Raw genomic sequence first — 14877 nt, 5'->3', positions numbered from 1 at the left:
TTTTCCATAGCAGTTTGTACCATTTATAATCTTTATAGCAGCATATAAGGTTCCAATTTCTATAAATCTTTCCCAATACTTGTTATAGTGTTTCTTTCCTTTAAAAAAAAAAAAATTAGTCATCTAAGTTGGTGTCAAGTGCTATTTCATTGTGGTTTTGTTTTGCATTTCCCTAATGACTAATGATATTGAGTGTCTTTTCATGTGCTCGTTGGCCATCTGAGTATCTCCTTTTTTTTTCTTTTTAATTGGGTTATTCTTTTATTGTTCAGTTGTATTTTTATATATTCTTGGTATAAGTCTCCTGCTGGATATATGATTCCATTGTTGCTGTATCCTTTGAAATGGTCTCTTTTATTTTTCTTTATATTCTATTAATGTGGAGTATCACATTGATTGGAATGTATATATTAAACCGATCTTGCACTCCTGGGATGAATCTCACCTAGTAATTTTGTTTAATCCTTTTAAAATGCTGTTGGATTCTATTTGCTAGTATTTTTGAGGAGTTTTGTGCTTACATTTATAACAGATAACAGTGCATTTTTAATTACTTTAAAACACTTTAGAAATACAATATAATACGTACTTTAATGCAAAAATCATTTTGCTTCTGAATTATGAAGATATGTGAATGCTAAATAATTATAAGATCAACCACATGAGATTAAGGTAATGTATATAATATTTGGTAGAACTTCCATATTAAGTGCATCACTAACTAGAAAGAAAATAAAGAATCTCATGTAATAAGTTGATAATTACCATGGACAAAGACTGATTTAAAAAAAACAAGAAGTATACTGGGGCATCTAGATGGCTCAGTCAGTTAAACTTCTGACTTCCGCTCAGGTCATGATCTCATGGTTAATGAGTTCAAGCCCCACATCAGGCTCTCTGCTGTCAGCACAGATCCCTCTTCAGACCCTCTGTGTCTGTCTCTGTCTCTCCCCTGCACTGTCTCTCTTTCTCTCTCAAAAACAAACTTTAAAAAAAATAGAAGTATAATAAATCAATATTGAAAATAAAAAAGAATCACAGCAGTTCCATATGAGAGGACAAATACAATAAACTATGAATAATATTATGCTAATATTCTTGCAATTTAGATGAAATTCATTAATTTCATGTGTTACATAATCTTACTCAATGGAGAGTAGAAAATAAAAATTATCCTGTAACAATTAAGGAATTGGTTTAATCATTTAAAATCATCTCACAAAAGAAATAACAGGTCCAGATAGTTTTACCAGTAAATTCTATAAAATTTAAGAAACAAGCAATTCCAATTTTCTAGAAACTCTTTTGAAGTCTACAAGGAGGGAATAGGTTACAACTGTTGATGTTTGCATAAAATTACAACAAAAAACTAAAAAGTACTATAAAATAATTACAAATCTTCACTCATGTAAACTAAAGCAAAAATTTTAAACATAATAAAACCTTGGTTTGCAAGCATAATTCATTGAGAAACATGCTTGTAATCTAAAGCACTTGTATATCAAAGTGAATTTCCAGAACCATTGGCTCACTTGTTACTGTGTGACGTTCAGCCTCACATACTACTTGCATTGCAAGACACTGCTCATTTATCAAGTTAAAATTTATGAGAAATGTTTGCTCGTCTTGCAAAACACTCCCAGAACAAGTTACACAATCCAAGGTTTTATTGTATTAGTAAACTAATCTAGCAAGGTATTAAAAACAGATTAGCTACTGTAACAAAATTGAATTTGTGCCAGGAATGCAGGTTAATTTGCATTTAAAAATCAATTTAACATACTATTGTAAGATAGGTAGATAGATAGATAGATAGATATACAGTTGACCAATGAACAATATGGGATTTGGGGCACTAAACCCTGTGCATTGAAAAATCTGTGTATAACTTTTGACTCCTTCAAAACATCACTACTAAGAGCCTAGTATTGACCAGAAACTTTACTGAAAAAATAAGCAGTCGATTCACCCATATTTTGTATATGTATTATATATTGTATTCTTACGATAAAGTAAGCTAGTAAAAAGAAAATGTGATTAAGAAAATCATAAGGAAGAGAAAATACACTTACAGTACTGCATTTATCAAAAAAAGAATCCACATAGAAGTGGACTTGCACAGTTCAAAACCATTTGTTCAAGGGTCAACTGTATATAATATATACAATTAAATAGAATACAATTAAATAGTATTCTTTATAAAAATTCCTAGAAAACTGAAAGGATATAAATTCCAGAACATAATCTACAGAGTAATTGTAGAGTGAATACCATAATTAATGATGAAATGTTGAATGTATTCTGCCTAAGTATGAAAAAGATCAGGTACAATACAAAATCATCCAAGTTAATGAAAGGTTAGAAAAAGTCTCTTCATTCCACACTTTTCTTTAAAAACAAAACAAAACAACTCATGTCTCGCAGTATCTTGTAAATAAAGATTAATTTCTATGATTTTCTTTAAAAAAAAAAAAAAGAAAAAAGCCTCTTCATGACTCAGTTTCAACCAATAACTTTAACTTCAAAAAGAATACAAGAAATACCTCACATGCCAAATTTACGAAAGAAATGTTTTTGAGCAGGTTTCATCCTCTTGTACACGCCACCCATTTTGTGAATATAAAAAAGCTTAGAGCCAAACAAAGCAAGTCACTTATAGGGGAGGAGTTATCAGCCTGATCTCCAATTTTCCAAGCTATTTTCTAGACATAACACAATGGAATACTGTCCCTACAGCACAGAGAAAAATAAAGAATAACACTCAAATTTTATTCCCAGTCAAGATGCCAGTCACATATTTAAAAAAAGAAGATATTTACCCTTAAAAAGAGTTTTGTTAGAAAAAGAAAATAATTAAGAAATCCAGCCATCCAATATTTCAATTGAAAAATAAATAAAATTGGAGAATTCAGGTAAAATGACACATAACAGAACACTGACAGAATCGAATATAAGTGTTATAAATAGTGACAATATAGGCATAATGAACATAACAAAATGATGACACTCAGGCAGAAAGGTGAGAGGAAATGAGAGTAAGAATGATCCTACCTGTCATAGCAATGACTTTCGATGCTATGTAAAATCACAATGCATAGCAACAAAACCAAAAAATCCTCAGAATTCAGAATGTTATTCATACGTTTCATCTTTTAAATTTGAGACATACTTTAGGAAATAGTATTTCTCGTGGTCAATGAATATTTATGTTACAGGGTACCTCTGCACTATTTCATCTTATTTCCTATTTCTAGATTTGCACACAGTGGAGTTTTTAACCTTCACTGTGCATCAGAACCCCTAAAAAGCTTTTAAAAGCTGCACATGTACAGACAATACCCCAAAGATTCAGTTTCAGTTGTCCTGGCATGGGGCACCCATTTATTTATTTATTTGTTTGTTTGTTTGTTTGCCCAGGTGATTACAAAATGGCATCCAGATTTGGAAAACCACTGTTGTGAATGAAAAAGGAAATGAGACATCTCTCTGGACATCAGGAAAGAATCTGCAAGCACTGCACAGATCTCAGCTAAAGAAAAGTTAACATTTTGAACCAGCGGCATCACACAGTGGTACTTAGCATGAGCCTTGGAGGTCCAACTGCTTGGATTCAAATCCCACATTTTCCTAGGGAAATAAATTAACCTCTCTGCTTCAGTTTTCCTGTTAATAGTAATAACAGCTATCTGATCATGTGGCTTGTTTTGACGATTAAATAAACCATTATATGTAAAAATTTTAGTCCTTTAATTGTCATACTACCAAATACTGTGAAAACGAGGAAAGGGAACTTCATTTAATATTGAGTTGGGGAAGCTTTGAAGAGGGAATCAATATATGTACCACACCACTTGCTGCAGCCTGCATAACCAGCAGAAAAAGGAAGCATTTTATCTCCTGCTTTTAAGAAAAAGAAGGAAGGTGCCTCTCTACCCCAGCAATAATGCGCTTTCGCCTGTAACCAAGGGAAGCCTCCACAACCTCAAACTCTTTTTCTTCTCCGATGAACTTCTGTTCAAAACAACCCTCCCCAATTTCCTCCTCAACCTAATAAAAGTTGACCTTCCCTTTGTCTCTTCATATTTGCCTACGGTTTGCCACAGTTGGCTTGTCCAGAATTCTCATTCCTCTCCTATTCCCAAACAAACTCATCTGATCCATAGCATCACCGGCTATTTTATTTTTAAGGTTGACAATACCAAACATCCCCCTCTCCTGGTTAATATGAGTGATCACTGCTTCTCTACCAATTACAAGAATTAGCCTCACTATAGTCTTATTCCCTCTAGATAAAATTTATTAAGTTACTCATAGAATTACCACTGCCCCTGATAGCATACAGTCAAGGTGAATCCCTGTTTCCTTGAACCTGTCCCCAATTTACCTAGCCAGTGCACAAATCCCATAATGTCTTCCACGGTATCCTTTATTATGAGATTCCCCATGACTTTCCATAATGTGTGGTCTCTCTCATTGCAATGAGCATTGAAAGGAATTTGTTCAGTTGCGGATGACTTCCTAGTGGTGTCTGGCTAGAAAGCATTGACTGACTAGGTATGAAAATGAAAGACAGAGATAGAATGTTGTCTGGTTGTTGGTGAATTTTTACATCCTCCATTTTCCAGGACACGTGGCTATTGCCTGGGTTTGCCCTGATTTATTGAACCACACTGATAATCCATTGGAAATGGTTTAACTTTCTATTGTCACATTTGTTTGACTGGTTGGCATTTCTCTGAATGTATTGTTGAGCTTCACACTAATCATGACTTCTACACCCCGACTGATAGTCACATTCCCAAATAAAAAATTCTAGATGTAACATTAAAATATCAGATTATACCATTTCTATTATCTATGTGCATTTCAAGCTTGCAACATTGATGATAAATATTTATTGCTAAACATTAAAGGTCTAATTTGGAACTTGTTAAAAAATATAAAGTTTTTTGTAAATAAAAACTATTTTCTGGTTTAATGAAGCTGAACATTAGACACATTTGAAACAACCAATGCCTAAAGATTTAAGACCTCAACACTACATTAGGTGTAAGAATAGATAGCATTAAAAGGCCAGTATAATTTTCCAAATGTGTATTGAATATTGTTTACTTTAACAAACTATTCCATGATAAATGAAATCAGGGGCACCTTTAGAGTACATAAAATAAAAGGTAAATGTTGCCAGCATATTTATAACTCTGTTCTACTAAAAATAATAATAAAAAGAAAACAGTATTTTCCATTCATAAGAACTACAATTGTTACTTCATGAAAAAAATGTTGAGATAAGCATCAGTTAAATAATAGATACTATTTTGTAGAACAAAGCTCCTTTGAACAGACAGTTCAAAATGTTCCAGTCTCAGGATTTGGTTAAAAGTACGGTCAAATGAAAGTACTTAGTCCTCTCAGAAATTAAACTTTATGTTACAAAACTGGTCTGTTGCTGTTCTCAAAATCACCAGGTGATTACAGGATGATAAAATTTCTATTAGCAATCAAATGTAGCAATTGAAGAAAAGGGTCCAAAAGAGTAACAAAGAGGATACTTTATCACAGGCATGATCTACGGAAGAAGATGCTGTCACTAAGGTGTGAAAAAAGGGTTCATCACTGAAAAACATTAACTATTGTGTTAAAGATAAAAGGCTTAAGCACATACAATACAAACAGCTAGTAGGAACAAGAGGATAAGTCTATAAGGGCAAAGGTAACATCTGGCAAGCCCTAAAAAGGTCCCCTATTGACATGAGACAGGTGTTCACTTATTACACAGAAAATGCTTTTTGATGTTCACAACTCTTAGAACAAATTACACATATTAAGAATTTTCAAACAGAGGTGCCTGGGTGGCTCAGTTGGTTCAGCTTTCAACTTCGGATCAGGCCATGATCTCATAGTTAGTGGGTTGGAGCCCCATGTCAGGCTCTGTGCTGACAGCTCAGAGCCTAGAGCCTGCTTCTGATTCTGTGTCTCCCCCTCTCTCTCTGCTTCTCCCCTGCTCATGCTCTCTCTCTCTCTTTCTCTCTCTCTCTCTCTCTCAAAAATAAATAAACATTTTTTCAAAAAAGAATTTTCAAACATAAGATGGGTAACTTTATTCTTATTTTTGTTTTTGTTCACTTTTTAGCAATGTCTCCCAGCAACTATACATCGTTAGGAAAGGAGACTCCCAAACTTTGGCTGCCTGGCACCATGTACTCTTGAATAAATTCATAGAAAGTGCAGGGTTAAGAAATCTCAGTCTCCCCTCAGTGCTAAATTCGGGTGTGCTGATCAAAAGCATATGACTTCAGCACACTTCACTCCATGGACTTGCTGTGGCCACCAGATCAAACACCCATTTTATCATAGCAGTCATCACCTTGGCCAACTCCCATGACTCTCCAAGGCCAACAGAATGAAGTCCTAAAACATTGCACTGATACTCAAAGCCCTGGTTGGCCAGGCCTTTGAACAAACTGACTGCAACTTTACTACTCCATACTCTGCTTGACAGAGGAAGACTCCCTCACTTGTCACACCCTTCCTAGTTCCTACATCATTACAAAGAAATTCTCATAAGAAATGTATGTCAGACCTGACCTGACTGAGGTGGAGGTGTTGATAAAGACCTCAGCAGATATGTAATAAGGAAGCCACCTGTCATGTTGACAACACTGTTAAACTCTCAAGAGTTTGTGGGAAAGCCACAAACAACTAGAAAATTCATGTGTTCCCCCATCAGGCTGATCAAGGGCACAATGTCCATAAGGATGACTCTGCAGGCTGCCAACTAATCAGTTTACCCAAAAAATTTATAAGCAAGGTCCACTGTCTGTTCTCTGCAGTGTTTTCTCCCTCACTATTGAAAGATAATTTCACAGGGTACAGAATTTTTGGTTAGTACCTTTTATTCCATTTCAACACTTTAAATACTCTATTCTCTTCCAGAGTGCATGATTTCTGAGAAGTTGGATGTAATTCTTATCTTAGCTCCTCTATAGGTAAGATGTTTTCTTATTTTCCTCTGGATTCTTTCAAGATTCTTTATGTTTTGTTTTCTGCAATTGGAATACAGTACTCCTAGGTATTAAGTTCTTTTGTTTGTTTTTGTTTTTTGATATTTATCCTGCTTGGTATTTACCAAACTTCCTGGATCTGTAGTTTGAGGTCTGACATTAATTTGGAGGAAATTTTCAGCCATTACTTCTTCAGAGGAATTGTTGTTTAAAGGAGGGGTACTTCAGAAATATAACTGGTGAGGGTCACCTGGGTGGCTCAGTCGGTTGAGCGACCAACTTCAGCTCAGGTCATGATCTCAAGGTTTGTGAGTTTGAGCCCCGTGTCAGGCTCCTTGCTGACAGCTCGGAGCCTGGAGCCTGCTTCTGATTCTGTGTCTCCCTCTCTCTCTGCCCCCCCCCCCCAACTCATGCTCTGTCTCTCTCTGTCTCAGAAATAAACATTAAAAAGATTTTTTTAAAGAAATATAACTGGTGAAAAAAATACCATTCTGCGAACAATTTAAAAGCAATAATGAAACTGCTTTTTGTGATACTATAGCCTAATTGCTTCATAGGTTAGTATGCATCAGAATCACATGGAGATGGGGCACAAGGGTGGCTCAGTCAATTAAACATCCAACTATTGATTTGGGCTCAGGTCAGGATCTCACAGTTGGTAAGTTTGACCCCCGTATCCGGCTCTCTGCTGTCAGCACACAGTCCACTTTGGATTCTCTGCCCCCCTTCTCTCTATGTCCCTCCCCTGCTTGCTGTCTCTGTCTCTCTCTCTCTCTCTCTCTCCAAAAGAAATAAACATTAAAAAATAGAAGAATCACATGGAGGGCTTAATAAAACAAAGATTGCAGGGCCTCACCCTCAAGAGTTTCTCAATCAAAAGGTATGCGGTGCAGCCCTATCCTTTTACCCTCCACAACACCACCGCACCAAGTTGTGAGCATGGTCAGATTTTACCAGCAGAGCGAGGATCAGAATAAATACCAATGTTGACGGATATAATTCTGGGGAATGGAGTAGGACTTTTTCTCAGCCTGAGTTAACCAAAGTGAAATCTTTCACAGAGCTTCTCCTCATGCACTTCCACAGTTACTAAGCACACGGACCTGTACTGAGGTACATATTAACATGGAAAGTGCCTCCTCCTACCCCAACCATTCAACCTGACTCCTGCAATATGTACCAGAAGGTACAAACTGGTAAGCTAATATATATTCAATTATCTGGAATACAGTAGAAAAATGTATGAAACCTGAATGTGTCTCTTTATTCATGCATTTCTGCATTCATTTATTTCCTCAAACAGTGTTTGTTATCTGTTATCTTCCAGGCACTGTTCTAAGCTCTGAGACACCAGTGAACAAGAAAACAGAGAAGAGTGTTTCTGTTAAGAAGCTTACATTCTACTAGAGGAAACAGACTCTTGATTTTATATATATAATTTGGAAAAAAAGCTGTTGAGAAAAACAGACGAAGAACGGGAAGGATGGAAGGACATGCTATTTTAGGGAGGGTATTGCGATATCTTACACATAAAGTGATATGTGAGCAGGGACTTGAATGAAGTGAGAAACAGAATCATGAAGATATCTAGAAAAATAATGCTCCAAGCAGAAGGAAGTAGAAGGGAACACAAAAAAAAAGGCTTTGTAAAGCCATAAAACTCAGAGTTTAAAAAACAAAACAAAAAAAACAGAAAGAGGCCAGTGCCTGTAATGTATTATTCTAAAAAAATGCAGCAAACTCTTTGCAATTAACTTGCATAGACAGTTTTGTTGGTAAAAACAGAATCATAAAAAATTTCCAACAAATGAATATACTCATTTCTAACATACGTACATATTTTATACTACTCTGGTTAAAGTGTTACTCCTTAGTAACCTAATTATTTGTACTTTGTTTTTTGAACAAAGGCCAGATACAGTTTTATAAGATATGAATCTTATTCAATTGTTTTGATATTATCAGCATGTCAATTAGAAGGTACTAAAATATTCTATGTTTACTGTTGCCTAATACTAATGTATCACTATATCTATTTTAATCTTGATGTCACTATGTTTGCTAAAGTAATGCCTTCAAGTTAAGAGCAACTGTAATGCAAAGCCTCATTTTAAATCACACTCTTAAATCTTCTTGCTTCTAAAGCTTAAACTCTGAGAGTTCAGCATAAAAAATAAATTTAATGATTAAAACACAACCCATCCTGAACACAATAGGTTTGTTTGTACTTGGAAGGGGGGAGCTGAATTTTAGCCATAGAAACAACCAACATGCACTCTGTCTTCCATGTCACTACAACTGACGCTTATGATAAAGGAAAAAAATACACTATACTAGCAAATTGGAACTTTGAAAGGAAAAAAAAAAAAACCTGAAGTCTCTTATGATGCAAGTTTATAGAGCCTCACTCCATAAGGACAGAACCAGGGAGTGGCCACCCAAACAGTGGAGCAGGTCTCTGTATGAACACCCATTAACTAGTCTTAGTACTTGGACCTAATATGACCAACCTCCCCCTAGATTCATGAAGCATTATTGCACTTAGTGATTTCCAACATGACTGTCACAGTGACATGGAAGACATTTTCTAATCAAATTCCACTTGATATTAATTAAGTACATAAAAGATTTGATCAGTGTCACCTAAATTTATAGAGCTGAAAATGCCAGCAATGATGTTAAGGCTATCTTTCAGTTGTAGAACATCTCTATGAAATTTTTATCATTTCTTCTTCAAAATAAATTAAAGAAGCATCTTCTATTATTTCCATTTCACATGTAAGGAAACTGAACTTGAAGGTATGAAGAAATCCTTTTTACAGAAAAGAGTCAGGTCTCGAATCCATGGATTCTGAGTCCAGTTCTATGTTGTTATACTACAATTAGTAATAATTTATTTAAAGAAAAAAATTGCTCACCATTGGGACAGTTCTTCCATATAATATGTCGGGCATTCTCATAATTTGTGTTCATCCAATTAAGCAGAATCCTTTCAGAACTCGAATATATGTTGCTGGATACAAAACAAGGATTGACCTTTGGTGAATTTTGCACATGAATGGGGGGCAGATTACTGCTGCAGTGTGGTACAACCCGGGATAGTACCAGAACCTGAAATTGGGAAAAAGACAGAACTTTTACTAGACCTGAATGGCAAAATTAAAAATTAATATTTGAAGAGTAAATAAAGGAAGGCATCAGTATTTTCTGGTTGATTACATCCATTCAAGAGTAAAAGAAGGCATGGGAAAAGCCCTACAATAAAGATGCAAGTCACAGCAATGCGGTAACAACTCGCCTGTTCAAATTTCACCTTTGTTTGAAATCCTCATGGAGGCGGGCCAGCAAGCACAATGCATATTTAAATATCCTGAGCTACAATCTGTGAAGTCTCAAAGTCTGCAAGGTAACTGTCTCTCCCTTAATTTATAAAAACCTGTTTGTGCATTTTAAGTCCAAGCCTATTATTTTATAGAAAAATGTTGTAAGTGGGATATCTAATTTCCCAGGCCACAAGAAATAACAAGTAATAGGAAAAGAACTACTGTAAGCAGGCACATTGATAACAGTAATGAAAAGCAAGAGAGAATAGTCAGATGACAAGAGATTAAAGACAAACTAATAAAAGGCAAAAAATAATCTAAGTGTCTGAGCACCAGGTAGAGGAGAAATTGCCCGTATAGAATCCTGTGGTAACCTCTGTACTAGATACTGAGACAATACAAATGTTTCAAACACAAACTGCATTCTAGTTTAAAGGTAAGAAGGTGTATATCCATTCCTTCATTCAATTCTTATGTACTGAGCGCACGACACAAAGCCACTTACTGTGCTTGGAAATAGGGACATGACAACGAAGCAATGCAATCTCTAGTTAAAGTGCATTTAGAAAGATATTTAATCCAAAATGACTGAATTTCAAAATATTTAAGAAGGTAAAGTGTAAAAGGTAGAAAAACAATTTAAAACATGCTACATGAGGCATCTGGGTGGATCAGTCCGTTAGGTGTCCAACTCTAGATTTCAGATCAGTTCATGATCTCATGGTTTGTGAGTTTGAGCCCTGCATCAGGCTCTGCGCTAATAGCATGGAACCTGCATGGGACTCTCTCTTTCTCTCTCTCTGCCCCCCACCTGCTCAAGCTCTCTTCCTCTCTCTGAAAATAAATAAATAAACTTAAAAAAAAATGTTACCAAAGTTAATTCCTTTTCCAGAGTTTCCAAGAACAAGGTAATATTACACCTGCATTTGTCAGTGTTTCTGTGTGGCCTAAAATTCAAGCTGTTATTCTACCAGGAAATGCTCTTATATTATTCAACCATGTTTAAAGACAATAATATTTTAAAAGTAATGATTAAGGGCACCTGGGTGGCTCAGTTGGTTAAGCGACTGACTCTTGGTTTCTGCTCAGGTCATGATCTCACAACTCGTGAGATCGAGCCCTGTGTTGGGCTCTGCACTGACAGCACAGAGCCTGCTCTGGATTCTCTCTCTCCCTCTTTCTCTGCCCCTCTCCAATTCACTCTCCATCTCCAGACAATTAAGTAAAATAAATAAACATTTTTTTAAAGTAATGATTGGTTTCATAATGAATAAATGCAATAACAATGAAAAAATGTGATGTACTTCCCCGTGAAAAAACTGAACAGCATGTAGATGACATGAGGTGAAATTTTAATTTCATTAGTCTGCTACAATTTCACAGAATGTTCTAAACTGTGTATAAATTATTCTAGTAAACCTTAACTAAAAATGTATCCCAAAAAGGCACAATTAATTTAGGAATTTGCAAAAGTCAGATCAAGTTTAATTTTTAGAAGTTTACCTTTCCCTTGGTGATACTGTTTAAATGGAAGAATAAACATTGCTCAAACATACCACAAATGTTTCTCACCCTAACAAAATTTCTTGAAGTCACTTAGGTCTAAATACTATCAAGATCACAAATTTGTTGTAAAGAGAATACAATTTAGTTCCATAGACTAAGAACTAGAAAAACAATAATAAATTTTTAAAAAGGAATAGAGAAAGAAAAAAAATTTAATTGTTTTTTTTGAGAGAGAGAGAGCGCATGTGAGCACAAGAGGGGCAGAGAGAGAAGGGGGCAGAGCGTTCAAAGCAAGCTCTGTGCTGACAGCAGAGAACCAGCTGCAGGGCTTGAACTCATGAACCATGAGACCCTGACTTGAGGTGAGGTCGGATGCTTGACGAACCGAGCCACCCAGGTGCTCCAGAAAAGAAAATTTTAAAAGAAGCATTCAAGCTTGTTCATCCACAGCCCCTACTGAGGAGGCCCACCTGGAAGTGATCTGGGGGTGAAGACACAAGCTTCAGTTAAGACAGGAGGTAGAGAGAAAGCTCAAAGAGGAGACAAGCTACAAGGCAGTTTGCTGGTGGTGGAAGGCACAGCAGCAATCTGACCTCGGCTCCTAGGCACTGCATAAATCATCCACAGAGATCGATGCCAGGGATTCCAGGAAAACTGAGATGCACCTGTTTCTGATTTAAAGATAAGGCCCTGGGGCGGCTGGGTGGCTCAGTTGGTTAAGCACCCGACTTCGGCTCAGGTCATGATCTCACAGTCCGTGAGTTCGAGCCCTGCATCAGGCTCTGTGCTGACAGCTCAGAGCCTGGAGCCTGCTTCGGATTCTATGTCTCTTTCTCTCTCTGCCCCTCCTCCACTTATCCTCTGTCTCTCTCTGTCTCTCAAAAGTAAATAAATGTAAAAAAAAAAAAAATTAAACATAAAGCCCTGCAGGCCCAGAGATCTGTTTCCCTTGTCTTCTCACCCCTATTACCCATAGTGGCTCCTGGCTCCTTAATCATCTCTCACCAGATCTCCTTCCCTATCAGCCTATATGCTAGTTTTTCTCAGAAGATCCCTCATCACTACTTCAAAGAGGAAAGGGCTGACATATTAAATGAGAACAGGGCAGTATCCTACCACGTGTCCCAAAGTTCTTGCATCTGCACTCACTTTTCTTCCTTCTCTACAGCAACAATGGATGAGCTATCCCTTATCTTGCACTAGATACCAAACCTACTTATCTTCTGGAGATTCCTGCATCAGTTGCCTTTTTTAGCTTTTGGATCTTTAATTTATCTCTCCTCAGCAGTTCCTTTTCAGCAATATCAAAACATGCTCACTTACACTTGGATTCCCCTGATTCTTCTGTCTGTTCCCTCTACCAGTTATAAATCATGAAGGCGTTTTCTACCCTTATGCTCTCCACTTTCATTCCTTTTGTTCATCAAACCAAAGTCCACCTAATAACCTTCCCCCAACACATTACTACTCCCACACCCTGAAAGTGCCTTTGGCATCTTTGTTGTCCAATACAACAGGGAATTTTTTTTTTAACGTTCATTCATTTTTGCTAGACAGAGAGACAGAGCATGAGTGAGGGAGGGGCAGAGAGGGAGACATAGAATCTGAAACAGGCTCCAGGCTCTGACCTGTCAGCACAGAGACCAATGCGGGGCTTCAACTCACAGGCCATGAGATCATGACCTGAGCTGAAGCCGGACACTTAATCGACTGAGCCACCCAGGTGGCTACAACAGGGAATTTTTAATCATTCTCTTAAGCAACCTCTCAATTTCATCTGGTATCAATTTCATCTGATACCACGCCCTCCCTCAAAGGCTTTCTTCCCTCCTTGTTCATCATGTCATAAAGTATTAATGCTATCTTTTTGCAATATTTCAAGCTCATTTGCAGGATTCTCTTCCCTTACCTATTTAAATACTGGGTTTCTTTGATATCAGGTTTCTCATGCCATCTTTTCTTCATATTTTATAGGTGTGTTTCTCCCAATTTTATCTCCCAGAAACCACTAAATATGCATTAAGAAAGATCACTAATTGTTGTAATTAAAAAATAAAGATTCAACATAATATTTAGAACATTATGTTAGTAGTAGTAATGAGAATAAGTGTAGCTTAATATCAATGAGATGAATGATATTGTTACATGAGATGAATTCCCAATCAAGGTATTTACATCTACCTAGATGATGGATGTATTGAGCTCTATATCACTTTATATATTCAGTAATTTCTTTTCTTACTCTCTATTTCCACTAAATGAGAAAATCCTACCTCATGATTACAGGTTCATAGAATAGGTGCTCATTTTGATTGTTTTGGACAGTCAGGCCCAACATGAAGCCTGAAATTATAGAGATTATTTTTTTATTGAAATCTACCTCATCTACTTTCAAATAACAAGCAAATGCCGAGCTGGTTGATGAACATACCACACTCAAAAGCCAAAGGTAAAGAAACTCAGGCAATAGCATTAAATAGTATTCTACTCTTCAATGGCATTCATCTTTGGGAAAAGTTTCTTCAGCTTCCACTACCAGGAGCTCCATAACCTATACAGTGTCTTTGTGCAAATTAGAAAATGACACATGCTCTAAGAAACTGTCGTCCTGACGGTACCCTTATTTAAAGTAAAAATACCCCCTTCGTTTGTTGAGACACAGAGTAGAATAGTGTCCATAGCCTTCATGAGCAGCACATAAGCTGGTTTTAGCTCCCAATCATCAACCCAAGCTGCGTAGAAACTACACAATCATATTCAGTCTATCTGTCTATTCAACAGTTCAATACATTTTTTTCTCCAATAAATCTTGGAAAAAAGCCAAACTTTAGATGCTTTAGTGATTTCTCCCATATTAAAAATCATGATATTCAAATCCTATAGGTATATGTCCAAAACATGGATAGGATTACCTGGTGGATCATTTGAGCTAGCCACTTAAAATAATGAAAATGACAATATGGAAAAACATCAGTGCTATGAAGATATTATTTTTAATCTCATTCCTGTTGGAAAAATGCACGTGGGGGGCACCTGGGTGGCTC

General features: G+C 36.4%; 1 protein-coding gene across 1 annotated transcript in view; it reads right to left on the bottom strand.

Annotated features, from left to right (window-relative positions):
* The window catches only part of CFAP47 (cilia and flagella associated protein 47), a 544467-nt gene that overhangs the window by 315209 nt on the left and 214381 nt on the right, over nucleotides 1-14877 (bottom strand). The window contains exon 33 of the mRNA XM_047075775.1: nucleotides 9923-10115. Coding sequence (XP_046931731.1) covers nucleotides 9923-10115 — 193 coding nt within the window. The remainder of the gene's footprint in view (nucleotides 1-9922; nucleotides 10116-14877) is intronic.

The sequence above is a fragment of the Lynx rufus genome, unplaced genomic scaffold, assembly GCF_022079265.1.
Source record: "Lynx rufus isolate CCGP_SWC_20201006 ecotype Redwood Valley unplaced genomic scaffold, mLynRuf1.p SCAF_14, whole genome shotgun sequence".
Lineage (NCBI taxonomy): Eukaryota > Metazoa > Chordata > Mammalia > Carnivora > Felidae > Lynx > Lynx rufus.
Note: the sequence above shows the minus strand (reverse complement) of the source record. Positions and strands in the feature narration are given on the sequence as shown.